Genomic DNA, 13,901 nt, shown 5'->3' with positions numbered 1-13,901 from the left:
TCATAGAGAATAAATCATATCTATGAGATAAAATAAAGTGAATATACATTCACACATATAACAACAAAGTATACACATAACACGTATTTCGTATAAAATACTTCGTAATTATGCGTTAGAAGAAAGTAACCACACACTCACTTGATCAGAAGATGATCGGACAGCACTACGGCTTTAAAAGTAGTATTCTTCGGTGAAACCGGGATCACTTCGCACACTGGGCTTCTCGCGGGTAGAGCTTCGGCTCGGAAACTCTTTTCTTCTCGGGATCTTCGGGCTTCGGGACTTGCTTCGGGTCTCGGGATGATACCGGGGCTTCGGGGGTACTTCTTTGCACGTGAATCGAGGTAATATGGGTGAGAGAAGGGTGAATTAGCAACCTTGGCCGGCTGCCCCTTCAAATCTATTTATAGGGCAAATTTCTCATTTTCCACGTCGTGGGCACTTCTTCCACGTCGTGGGCTTGGTCGTCACTGCATGTGTCATCGTCCACTTACTCTGTCAGGCTCCAGAAGGCGTCAGAAGCCATGCCACGTCGTGGCCACTGTTGCCACGTCGTGGTCTCTGACAGTTTTGGGGTTTCGCGCCCCGAACTTCAGAAATTCATAACTTTCGCATACGAACTCCGTTTTCGACGTTCTTTATATCGACGTGTAGGTGAGATTATGCTCTACAACTCTCGTTTAGACTCCGTTGGCTAATTTTGACTTTAATTTTAATATATTATTAATATATTATTTTTAGTAGGCCGAGTATTTGATGGACAACAAAGTGTAAGACTCGATGAATTTGAAGCATTTGCAGATGATTATTCAACTTATGCTGACTTTGATGCTGAGTAGAGTGTACCAAATGGTGAAGACAATCAAGTAGATGTGGAAATTCTAGAGGGCGTGGTAAGTGATGATAGTGGAGGTGCTTTCTATAGTCAAAATGTAGATGGTTCTGATTTATAGTGGAAATGATTCTGATGATAGTGACTACATTGTACATGAGTCTAACTTGCAATTTGATGTGGATGTAGACATGAGTGAATTCGAAAGTGCCGTGGATGTTGATGAACATGGAATTTTAAACAAGCAACCCGAAAGTATAGGGAATGACATAGTTGATGAAGAGTTGGAAGTTATTCAAAGTGATGATTATTAGTATGCAAGATTTTATGAAGATGAAAGGAAAAAAATGTTTAAGGAGTTGAGTAGGTCAACTCCATGCTCACATGGGGAGATCCATTTAAAACCATATAGGGTGGGTCAGTGTTTCAAAACAAAGAAGGAAGTTGTGGACTACATGCATTCACATGCTGTAAATACAAGGAGGTCCCTATACTTAGCAAAAAATGATAAAATCAGGATAAGGGTAAGATGTGGAGGTGTTGTGGGCCAATCTACTGAAACAGTTCAATGTGGTGGGCCATCAACTAGAAGTAAGGTAAAGTGCAAGGGCAAAAATGTGATTAGTAAAAAAGGAAAATGTCCTTGGGCAGTCCATATCTCGAGGCCGGATGAGAATAAGGATTGGTTGGTGAAAATAATACACGATATCCATAAATGTTTGCAGACAAGATCAGTTAAAGCTTGTACATCCAAATATTTAGCAAACTTAATTGTTCCACAAATTCAGAGTAACCCTAAAATTCCAATCAAAGCTTTACACGAGGAGTTGTGTAAGAAGTTGGAGCTTGGTATGTCAGTTCAAAAGGTTGCTAGGGCAAAGCAAATGGCTGAACGTGTGATTAGTGGGGACTACCAACTTCAATATGGGTATCTGAGGGATTATGCTTTGGAACTGCTAAACACTAATCCTGGTTCAACTGTTAGGATAGATGTGTATCCCGAACCATGCTCGTCGACTACTACAAGAACTTTTAGAAGAATATATATATGTCTAGGTGCATTGAAGTTGGGATTCAAAGCTGGGTTAAGGGATTTCCTGGGAGTTGATGGTGCATTCTTGAAAGGCCCATATCCTGGGCAGGTACTAACTGTTGTGGGTCTAGACTCAAATAATGGAATATACCCTCTAGCATATGCAGTGGTAGAGGCTGAAACAACTAGTTCTTGGACCTGGTTCATGGAACTGTTAGGAGAAGACTTGGAATTGGGAGCAAATTCAAATTTTACCTTCCTTTCTGATAGACAAAAGGTATGTATTACCTAGTTATTTCTCATGATAGTGTACCTTACTTTCTATTTTTATAAATGAAACTGACTATATCTGCATTTGTTAAGGGGATAATACCAGCAGTTGCAAAGGTATTCCCCAATGCAGAACATAGGTTTTGTTTGAGGCATATTTAGGAGAATTTGAAGAAACAATGGAAAGGAAAAGAGTTGAGTGACTTGGTTTAGGAATGTGGTAGAGCAACAACATTAAATCACTTTAAATATGCAACGGATGAGTTGAAGAAAATGAATGATGAAGCTCATTCTTGGTTGTGTAAGATTCCTGCAGAGACATGGTCTAAATCTCACTTCAATGGTATGTCATTAAGAAGTTGTTGAGTTTTATGTTTTAATATAAAATTTGTAATTTCTCTTTTTGAATATGTTTTTCACAGGTAGGGCACACACTGATTGTTTGTTGAATAATCTTTGTGAGGTATTCAATGGTAAGATAGAGGAAGGTAGGGATAAACCAATCATCACCTGCTTAGAGTATATTAGAGAGTATCTCATGAAGAGATTGTGTGTTGTGCAAAAGGAAATAGATAAGTGTCAAGGGGAACTAAGTAATACTGCAACTATAATTTTAGAGGAGATTAAGACTCAAGCAACAAAGTATGTAGCTAAGTATAATGGGGCAGGAAAGTACCAAGTTGCAAGCACATGGCAGGATCAGTATGTGGTGAACCTAAATGAAAGAAGTTGCACTTGTAGGTTCTGGGAGATTACAGGTTTCCCATGTAGGCATGCTGTTTCTGCTATATGGAAAATATTGAAAATGGAGAAGATGCCCCTGATGTTGAGGATTGGGTCCATCCTTGCTATAAGTTATCAACATGGAGAGCCATGTATCTGAACAAAATTGATCCAATAAATGGTCGTTCAATGTGGCCAAAAAGTGATTGTCCATTCACTTTAACTCCACCAAAACATCACACACAAGTTGTTATGTCAACAAGGCTAGATATGTACTTTTAATGCCAGCATGTATGTTTATGTTTTAAATATAATAAATGCATATGTGTAGGTTGGGAGGCCAAAAAAGAAGAGAAGGAGAGGTGTTGATGAGCCCAACAGCCAAACCACTAAATTGAGCAGGAAATTTCTTGCAGTCACATGTTCAAAGTGTCATAACAAGGGGCACAATTCCAGAACATGTAAAGGGCAGGGAGGCATTGGTGAAGTTGGATCAAAGGGGAAGACACAGGCAAAGGGGAAGACACAAGGAAAGGGAAAGGGGGTTGGAAATTCTGTTAAGTAGTTAGTTGGATGTTTGGGTAGTTAGGTCTTTTGAAACTTAAATTATGGTTTGGTTGTTTAAATTATCGTAATTAGGTCTTTTGTAATGTTTGTATGGGTTAAGACCTTCCATCAGTAAGTATGTTGAAACTAAGTCTCATGTTTAAACACAGACTTGTAATGATTTTATCAACATTTTGCTTATGAATTACCCTCTCCAAACCTTTCTCAAAAAGATACATGTATAACAATGTAGATTTGAAATACCATTCCTAACCATTTGCAAGCTGCAGTTATAACAATGTATCATACGAAAATGCACATCAAAACCACTGATTTATAACAAAATACATAATCATCAATGCCATTAACTTAATTTGTTACACTTCATACAACAAAATGAAACCAAAAATACCCATTCCATCACAATCCAAAAACCCCTGAACTAGTTAGATGCGTACAAAAGAAACCAAAAACCCCCATCCTATTACCATCCAGATCCTTCAACCACCTTACTGGTTAAAAAAAACATCCATGAACAGAACAACATGAGCTGGTAGTTCCACAGTTCTGCACTAGCAATCGCAACCCTCTCTTCCAATCGATTCTTTAATCGTATCAAACCTGGAATCACCACCAATGCCCTAGCACACATCGGAGGGTCAACCCACCTTACGAAGCCACATCTTGAACAATTCAAAAATTGCCTTCCTGGGTTACGATCCGTCCATGAGGTTAACTTCATTGTTTCCGTTCCACATCTACAAATCGCCATCTTCGACACTCGCATAATTCGTTTTGCAATTGGATGCACATTAGAGTGAGAGTAGAAGAGGGTGGGTGCGAGAAGGGTTTTTCAAAATATCATACATGCATTTCTTTATAAAGAAGAGGGCACTGGTGAAAAGACCGATTTGCCCTTGTATTATTTTAATGAAATAAGAGTTAACGGTGGGGTTCTAACGGTGTGAGGGATAATGACCAACTGTCAAAAGTTTTGAAAGAACAGAGACCATCTATGAGGTTTTTAAACCACGGGGACTAAACATCAGATTTTGGGAAACCACAGGGACCATTTATGATGTTTTTTCTTTTAAATATATCAAAATTCATAATTTTTTATTCTTTATAAATAGACATTCATATTGATAGTTTTAAGATTATATATATATATATATATATATATATATATATATATATATATATATATATATATATATATAGTTTCAGTTCACGTTATTCATAAGTGAATAAGAATGAATTAGATTTTTATTAAAGTACATTTAGTATTCACTTATGAATAAAAATATGCTTAATTTTTTTACAGTTTAAGTATCATTTATATATGAATATAACACATAATAAAATTTTCTTACCTAAAATATATTTTTTACATCATATTTCGTCACATGTTATATTCATATATAAATAAAACGTATATTAACTATCGCCATATGTTATATTCATATATATGAATAAAACATTTATCAGATTTATGTTACAGTTCATTTATTATTCATATATGAATAAGTAGTATATTAATAAAAGACGAAATGTTTTGAAAGTTCGAACTCATTATTCATATATGAATAACAAATAAACTGTAACAAAATTCTGATAAACGCATTATTCATATATGAATATAACTTGTGAGAAGAGCTAATACATATTTCATTTATATATGAATGATAGTTAAACTGTAAAAAAAAATAAGCATACTTTTTATTCATAAGTGATTAACGTATGTATTGTAATAAAATCTGATACATTTTTATTCACTTACGAAAGCTGAAACTATAAAAAAAAATTTATCTTAAAACTATATCGATATGGATGTCTATTTGTATAGAATAAAAAATTATGAATTTTGATATATTTAAAATAGTTTTTCGATAAAAATAGCTACTTAAAAATTAAAAAAAGAAACAACTATGTTTCCTTTCAGCCGGTACAACGGAGGGTTTTGCGGCAAAAATAAATGATTGGCTGAGAATGATTTCCATTTTCAACATTTTTTATTTTATCAATTGAACTTACCTCTCTCTCTCTCTCCATATATATATATATATATATATATATATATATATATATATATATATATATATATATATATGTTAGGCTATTGTGTTTTTGATAAGTATTGTGTGCATGTATGGTTGATTGTGGTCCAATCATTTTAGTTATTTTAAGTAAGTGATTAATAAATATTATTAAATTAAAGATAATTTAAAAATACCATATAAATTCATTATAAGGGTATTATAGTCAATTAAGAAAAATTATAAAAAGGAAAATTCGAGATTTAGGGGATAATTAATGCTCTTGACTAAAAAAAATCTGATTTTTTAAATTAATTCAATTTCAAACGTAATTTGTAAGCATAAACCGATTTTATTCTATCAGAATGTTATTTAGTTAGAATGATGTTTTGTGATTATGTCAGAATGGTATTCTATTAGAATATTATTAAAGAATTATTTTTTTGAACCCCCAGTTGAATAATAACAACATTCTTATATGTATTCATAGACATCCGAACTTAAATACAAATTAATAAATATTCTTACAGAATTAAACCTTATATATTTTAATATAATTACAAATATTCTAACAGAATGTCATAAAAAATGAATAAAATTCTTATAAAATTGCATTCTTAAATATAAAATTATTGAATAAATGCACTTGATCTTCTTCAATGGTCAAAATAATCGAATTGAATCCAACTATTCTTACGAAAATGTGATGTATTATGGTAAGAATGTAATTTTCGTAAATATACTTGTTTTTGAACTCCATTCCAAGTCTTTCTCTTGTATAATCCATACCTTATTGAAGGTATTCTGAAAGAATAACATGCATTACTCGTTATTTTATCAGTTAAGCAAATATACTTGTCAACAAACATTCTTAAAGACATTATGACATAATGCATTTATATAAATAAATTATGATAGAGTACACTACAGAATTCACTCAAATAATATTATTTTCTTTTATATGACAAAAAAATACATCACATAATGTTTTTTTACTTTTCCTATCTTGTAATGTTTTTTACTTTTCCTATCTTGACAAATAAGGAGATTGAAATCGAATTTTATCAGAATAATAGGCATCAAATTGATGAGTGTTACTAACCTCATTCTAAAAGAATATTGTGTTTTCTCATTCTATAAGAATTTGCAGCCTTAAAATAACATTCATTATAAATTGTATTGGTAGAATACCAAACTTTCCATGAGTTCCTTTTAAGAAAAAGGCCTAAACATGTCCCGAATGAAGAAACCTAATAGGACAACAAGAAAAAAAATATTATTTATAACCAAATACATCATAAACATGACTTATTATGGAGATCCCAATTCATAACTATACACAACAACTTGCTATTAAATTAGATAATTTCTTCATTGAAGCTTCGTCGGATCAAACTCTTTTACAAACAATCCTACTTTAACACAATAAACAATTAACAACTAAGATTTATAACCTATTTCATAAAAAAATGGTAAACAATAAACTAATGATTAAAAATGAAAAACAATCAACAATATAAAAACAATAAATAAACCATTAGTGGAGGTAATAAGTATTTGATAATCATGTAAAAAGAATAAATATTTTACCCTATGTATGAATTTTCATCACAAACATTTTACGAAAACTTAATTCATGCATACAAAGTCACTAAAAACAACAGTTGTCCTTAATTCAATAAAGGAGAGTCGCTCGACAAATATTTATCCTTATAAAATAAACAGGAACACAAATACATACCTTCAATACTTTGGTGTTTAGTTCATCGATATGTTGTTGTTTTATTCATAAAATAAACCAACTATAACGGAGATCACGATGGTGGTGGTATAGAAATCAGCCAGACTAGGGTTATAGAAACGTTTCCATCAGAGGAATCACGAAGGTTGCCGAAAACGTTTCCGTCAGAGGAGGGTGATCGGCTTGAAGACGATGGTGGCCAACAACAGAGATGTGGAGGAAGACAATTTAAGACGGAGATGGACGATGAAGAAGTGGCTGTAGCGTCGATGAAATGGTAGAGTACGGTTTTAATAGATAAATAAAAATTGATCCCTTAAATAAAGGGATAATTTTGGATATTAATTAATACATATATGTAATATTACTAATTTACCCTTATTAATTTAATTAATGATTTCTTTTTTCCTAAATTTTGATTGGTCAATTCATGCACACAATAGTTATTGGAGACATTTGAACCTATATCTCTCTCTCGATATATATATATATATATATATATATATATATATATATATATATATATATATAAGTTCAATTGAGAAAATCAAAAAGGTTGAGAATGTGGGAATCATTCTCAGCCAATTATTTAACTAACATGTAAACCTTAAAAACATGCAAATCATTTATTCATTAAGGGTATGTATGTAAATTAGCCACTTTTTAGATCTTCTTCTTTTTTGTTCATATTTAGTTTCCAATTTCCTCAGATATTAAATAACAATCCTATTATTCTTTCTTCCTTTTCAATCAATATTCGCTATACTTTATCTCGTTTGAATCAGATATATCATAATTCATTATCAAGATTCTTTCTTTATATAATTTGTTATCAATTACACGTATTCGTTCAATTTGAGTCGTTTTATGCATTTATCGTGAAGTTTCACATCTGTATTGCAATTGTTTCATCAGATATTTGTTGTGAAGTGTGAGATTTGTATTGCCATTGCATCATCTGATCGAAGCTGATTTAATTTTCAAGCATATCGTTTTTACGCTCTGAAGTGAGACAAATTCAAAATTGATCAGATTTTCATATGATCTCTATTGCAATTGCATCATCTGATAGGAACTGATTTAATTTTCAAGCAAATCGTTTGACGCTCTGTAGTGAGACAAATACGAAATTGATCAGGTTTTCATATTTATAATTTTTTGTGTTTTTTGTTTTAATTTTGTTGTCGCTCAGTTTCTATTTTATTTTATCATGATTTTCATCGATATTAAGATTGTTTTTGTTGCTTATTACAGTTCAATTGGTTTATTATGTCAAATTCGAGTGTTCTTTATGGTGATTTGTATTCTTCGATGTGTGAGAGTGAAGAAGAAGATGTTACGAACTCATTTATTGAAGGTATCACTAATTGAATTTTTATGTTGTTTTTAATTTTGGTGAGTATCATGTATTTGCATATGAATCTGTAAATCTGAATAAACTATTGTCTTATTCATATATGAATAAATGTGTGATAATTGTAATTTCGAATTTATTATTATTTTCATTTTATTTATATATGAATAAATGCTGTTTTTATTTTATATTTTTTGAATCATACGAATTTCATGTATTCATATATGATTGTTTTATTCATGCATTAATAAACATTGTTTTTTGGTTTATTCATATGTGAATAAATAGTGCCTTTGTGTTTATTATTGATTATAATAAAGTGTCACTAGATTGATTTAGATTTTATAATTTTTTATCAGGTGAATCTTCAAGTTCAGTAGATGATTATAGTAATGTAATCGGAGAACATGTCTATAAGTCAGATGTACATGTTCAACTTATTCCATTTGAACGTTTAATCTTCAAATCATTAAAGTTGGCCATCAAAATGTATTCTATGTATGCTGAAATTGGTGGTTTTGATGTGAGACTGAGCATACAGACAATGTTTGATAACAAGATTATAAAGGAGAAACATGTTATATGTAATCGTGGTGGCAAACATAAAAAGAAATCTTGTGACACATTAGGTACAAGTGATGTTAGGAGGAAACGAAAGTCAAATTCAAGAGTTATTGGTTATCAAGCGAAGATTATATTTGAATATGTGTATGGAACTCCAAATTATAAAGTTTTTCAGTTTGATGAACTTCACAACCATCCACTTAAGAAGAGAAGTGATCTAAAAAAAGTAAGGCAAATGTCATATTCAGAAAAATAGTTTATAGTGTGTGCTTCCACATAAAAAATAGGCCAAAATATGGCTCATAAGTTGAAGGCAAGTCTGAGAGGTGGGTATGAGTTTGTAAAGCCCACAATAGTTGACTAGAAAAATTTAAGGATAGATATCAACATGGTTATAGGTTATAAAGATGCCCAGTTCATAGTAAACACAATGAATGACTGTCGAGCTCATTATCCAAATTACTCATTTGAGTTTAATTGTCAAGATGATGTTTTGGACTCTATTTTTGGATTGATGAAATGGAGAAGGCATATTATGTTGAATTTGGTGATGTTATCTTATTTTATGCGACTTTCCAAACAAATAAGTAAGTTATTATATCTAGTTTTTTATAGCTTATTCATATATGAATATTTTAACTTTATGTTTAATATTCATACATATTGTAACTCTATTTATACATGAATATTTTTATATTCAATTATGAATACATAAAACATTTACTTTAATGAAGACTTTTTTTTTGTGTTATAGGTATCGAATGGTTTTTGTTCCATTTACTGCTATTGACCACTATAAAAAATCAGTTACTATTAGAGCGGGGTTGCTAAGCAGTGAAAACATTGATTCATACTCTTGTTTCATACTCTTGGTTGCTTAAAGCGTTTCTTAAAACTCATGGGAAAGAACCAACACTAGTTTTAATTGATCAAGATGTGGCAATTAAACAAGCTATTGAGAATGTGTTTCCTAATTCAAAGCACCGATTATGTATGCGGCATATAATGAAGAAGTTGAAAAACAAGGTATTATTTTAATATATTTCAAATATGTTACATAGTATTACTTATTCATAGATGAATATAGTACTTTTTTTAAATATTAGTATATTCATTTGTGAATATTTATTATTATTTTACTTAGTAGTATTTATTCATTTATGAATAAATATAGAAGTTTATTTTATTTTTGTTTTAATACAGATATCATATGATTTATTTATGAACACAGACTTTAGAAAAAGATATCGAAGCTTGTTTGGGACATGAATATGAAACCTAATGTCTTTGAGGTGAAGTGGGGTTTGCTTATGAAGGAATTCAATCTTGAATACACGAGATGGTTTAAAGACATGCTTACAAAATGTGGTTCATGGATACCTAGATATTTTAACGATATCCCAATGTGTGGGTTGATGAAGACTACGTCGAGGTCAGAGAGTATGAATTATTTCTTTAATACCTACTCTGAAAGTGAGAATTTACTTTTGAATTTCATGATGAATTACGACACTGCTATTCAAAATCAAAGGAATACTCAACGAGAGCTTGATAAGGCAACAAAGAAAGCATCATATAGAATGGAAACACCTCGAGAAATAGAACTACAAGCATCAAAAGTTTATACAAGTACATTATTTTTTGAGGTGCAAAAGGAAATATATAAAACAACTTTTTTCAGTACATACTCCTATGTTGGTATTGAAGATCGGTGGGAAGTTTATAGTGTGCAACACAACAACAGTAAACGTGAATTTAAAAATGAATTCAAGGTAATTGAATAGTTTTTTTTATGAATAATGTAATTTTTATACATAAATATGAGAATATTCATATATGAATATTCTGATTATTTTAAATTAGAACATGTTCATATATGAATTTAATTTCTTATATGAATATTTATAATGTGACTATTATATATGAATATTTATATATGATTACTCATATATGAATATGAATTATTATATATGATTGGATATTCATATATGAATACTTATATATGATTGTTCATATATGAGTATTCATATATGAATATGAGTATTTATATATGATTTTAAATGTATAATTTCTTCTTTTCATTTTTTTATTATGTTTTTGTATCAGGTTGAAATAAAAGTTGAAGAGAAAGAAATAAATTGCAGTTGTGAATATTTCATGTAACGTCTGTTCCATATATCATTTAATTCTCTAAGTTTTAGGGTTTTGTGCTAGGACTCGACGAGTTGGGGAGCTCCAACTCGTCGAGTAGAGTTCATTATGAGGACGCGGGATTTAGAACCTACTCGACGAGTCAGAAGGCCCCGACTCGACGAGTAGGCGCTGTAGAGGAAAACCCTAATTTTCAGGGGTTTGTACCCTATTTAAAGAACTTATGGCTCATTTGTAGCCTCTTTCATCGTTCTTCCAATCCAAAGAGAAACCCTAGCCGTGTTTTGGTGCTTTCTTGAGTGTGTGTGAGCTTTGGAGAGTGAATATTGGGCTTTTTGGAAGGAAACTTGGAGAATGAAGAGATTAAAGTGAGGAGAAGGCTTAGATCCGGCATCTACCAGTTGTTAGCATCCAGTTAGAGGTAAAAAGTTGCTACCATGATCTCTTTTTGCTTAGATCCCATCTTATGGAAGAATATGGCCACTTTTGGTGCAAAGAGGGTGTCAAAATCGGATTTGGACTTGTCATAAGGATATGGTTCTAGATCTGGACACCTTTAGGTCTTTCATGACATAAAGTTGCTTCCTTTACCTAGTCTAAGCCCTTTTCCATGTCCTAAGTGTTGTATGAACCCTAGTTTTAGTGTTTTAGCCTTGGGAGGCCTTGCATGCACGTAAAGTTTGCAACTTTATGTGGTAACTATACCATAAGGGGTTGGATCTATAGTTTGGAGCCTTGGATCCCACTGGAAAGGACTGAACACAAAGAAGACTGAAGGGACTCGACGAGTTTCTTAGCCAACTCGACGAGTCGGGTCGGGTTTACCCGTTTTTGAGATTCTGAGTGGTTTCGGTGAAGGATTAGGGTTTTCGGTGTTCTGGACATTAAGAAACTCGATGAGTTATTCAAGTAACTCAGCGAGTTGATGAATTACTAAGGTAACTCGGCGAATTGTTGGATGCACTCGACGAGTTGGGGTCAACATGGACTGTTGACTTGGCATTTGACTAGGGTTGACTTTTGGGGTATTTATGGTATTTCGGGAGTTTAACAAGTTAATCACATTATGGTTATAGGCAGCTAAGTTGGAGTTGAGCGTGGGGACTTATCCGATCTTATCTTATCAGTTCAGCACTTTTGAGAGGTGAGTCTCCTCACCATACCAATGGGTCGAAGGCACCAAGGCCGACCCATTCTATGATATGTGGTACACTAGCTGAAGTTATATTATGAGGCATGATAGTTGGTTATGTGCTAGGAAGTATGCTAGTTGTATATGTGGTATGCTTATATGGAAGACCATTGTAGAGCCCATGACACCTGGATGTAAGACCATATGGAGAGCCCATGACTTTCCTACTAAAGACCATGGGAGAGCCCATGGTAACCGGATGTAAGACCATGTGGAGAGCCTATGGCTTTCCTATTAAAGACCATGAGAGAGCCCATGTCACTTAGGTGTAAGACCATGTGGAGAGCCCATGACATCCTGGAGTAAGACCCTGGGGACGAGCCCACGACATCCCTATATGTTATATGCATCGATTATGTGGTTTATGTAGCTTTTATAGCTAATATGGTTATGTGATTATGTGGATTGTGTGGGGTATGCTCTGGGGAACTCACTAAGCATTAGCTTACAGTTTTTTGATTGTTTCAGGTATTTCTGAGCCGAAGGGCAAGGGCAAGGCTTGATGGCGCAACATGCACTCTCTCAGGTGGTTTTTATGGGACACTCTGATATTTGAAATAAAATTATAGATGTTATGAATTTGAAAACAATTGTTCTTGAGATTTTGTGAGTTACTGGAAATGTTTTGACTATTTAAAAATGAAAATTTTCTTTGAAAATTTGGGTCGTTACATTTCAACCATATGGGTGCTTTATGCAAACATGCTTTCACAATAATGATGAGACGTGGTGCTAAAGAAATTCCTGAAAGGTGCATTCTGAAAAGATGGAGGAAGGACGTGATATCAAGAAATTATCGTTTTAGTTCTCATCAATCCGATTTAGGGGATCATGAGAATGTGAAGCTAGTCAATGATTCATATTATAGTTTTGAATAATGTTTGGATATTGTAAGAGATGAAAAAAACAAGTTGGCTTTGTTTGCTGAGAAACAACAAATATTGTTGACGAGAATTGATAGTGATTATACATCTGGTGGATTGAAAAGCAAGATGGATGGTGAAGTCGTAGGCAAGCTTATGAGTGTTTCTATTCCTATTCCAGAAGATATTAATATTCATGTTCGACAAGTTCAAAACAATAAAGGTTCTAAAATCAAGAAAAGAATTCCAAGTGCAGGTGAAATAACATATGTTAATTCTAAAAAAGAACATAAAATGTGCTTAGGATGTGGAGAACAAGTTTCTCACAATTTACGTACATGTCCGGTAACAATTGCAATTGCTCAATCAACACAAGACATCTAGGCTTTTTGTTTTTTTTTATGTTATTTCGTTCTATTCATTTTTGAATACATGCAAATAATAATTATAAACAATTACTTAGTAACTAAATAATAAAGACAAATATATTCATATGTATTTTTATAGTTATATTCATGTTTTAATAATACAATATTCTTGTATCATTATGAATTTATCAAAGCTACTACTTAAGACATTTTTATTGATATGAA

The 13,901-nt window shown here is 32.3% G+C and overlaps 2 protein-coding genes across 2 annotated transcripts; both read left to right on the top strand.

Annotated features, from left to right (window-relative positions):
- Window positions 1-1,290: 1,290 nt before the first annotated feature.
- Window positions 1,291-3,426, top strand: LOC145131407 (uncharacterized). Its single transcript, XM_079066095.1, has 6 exons — window positions 1,291-1,431; window positions 1,561-2,145; window positions 2,232-2,255; window positions 2,352-2,481; window positions 2,561-2,916; window positions 3,193-3,426. The coding sequence occupies exons 1-6, from the start codon at window positions 1,291-1,293 to the stop codon at window positions 3,424-3,426; spliced, it is 1,470 nt and encodes a 489-aa protein (XP_078922221.1).
- A 6,947-nt stretch (window positions 3,427-10,373) lies between these two features.
- On the top strand, window positions 10,374-13,692 carry LOC145131406 (protein FAR1-RELATED SEQUENCE 5-like). The gene is made up of 3 exons (XM_079066094.1): window positions 10,374-10,874; window positions 11,209-11,261; window positions 13,341-13,692. Exons 1-3 carry the CDS (start codon window positions 10,374-10,376, stop codon window positions 13,690-13,692), a joined length of 906 nt encoding a protein of 301 aa, XP_078922220.1.
- The last annotated feature ends 209 nt before the right edge of the window (window positions 13,693-13,901 follow it).

Source organism: Lactuca virosa, chromosome 8 (assembly GCF_052849685.1).
Source record: "Lactuca virosa cultivar CGN04683 chromosome 8, Lactuca_virosa_CGN04683_v6, whole genome shotgun sequence".
NCBI classification, from domain to species: Eukaryota; Viridiplantae; Streptophyta; class Magnoliopsida; order Asterales; family Asteraceae; genus Lactuca; species Lactuca virosa.
This window is presented reverse-complemented; position numbering and strand designations above follow the sequence as displayed.

Coding starts and splice junctions, on each gene's coding strand:
- LOC145131407 (XM_079066095.1), top strand. CDS start 1,291: ATGCATTCACATGCTGTAAATACAAGGAGGTCCCTATACTTAGCAAAA. Junction 2,146..2,231: donor TCCTTTCTGATAGACAAAAG/GTATGTATTACC, acceptor GCATTTGTTAAG/GGGATAATACCAGCAGTTGC. Junction 2,482..2,560: donor GTCTAAATCTCACTTCAATG/GTATGTCATTAA, acceptor TGTTTTTCACAG/GTAGGGCACACACTGATTGT.
- LOC145131406 (XM_079066094.1), top strand. CDS start 10,374: ATGAAACCTAATGTCTTTGAGGTGAAGTGGGGTTTGCTTATGAAGGAA. Junction 10,875..11,208: donor AATTTAAAAATGAATTCAAG/GTAATTGAATAG, acceptor TTTTTGTATCAG/GTTGAAATAAAAGTTGAAGA. Junction 11,262..13,340: donor TGCAGTTGTGAATATTTCAT/GTAACGTCTGTT, acceptor GGATATTGTAAG/AGATGAAAAAAACAAGTTGG.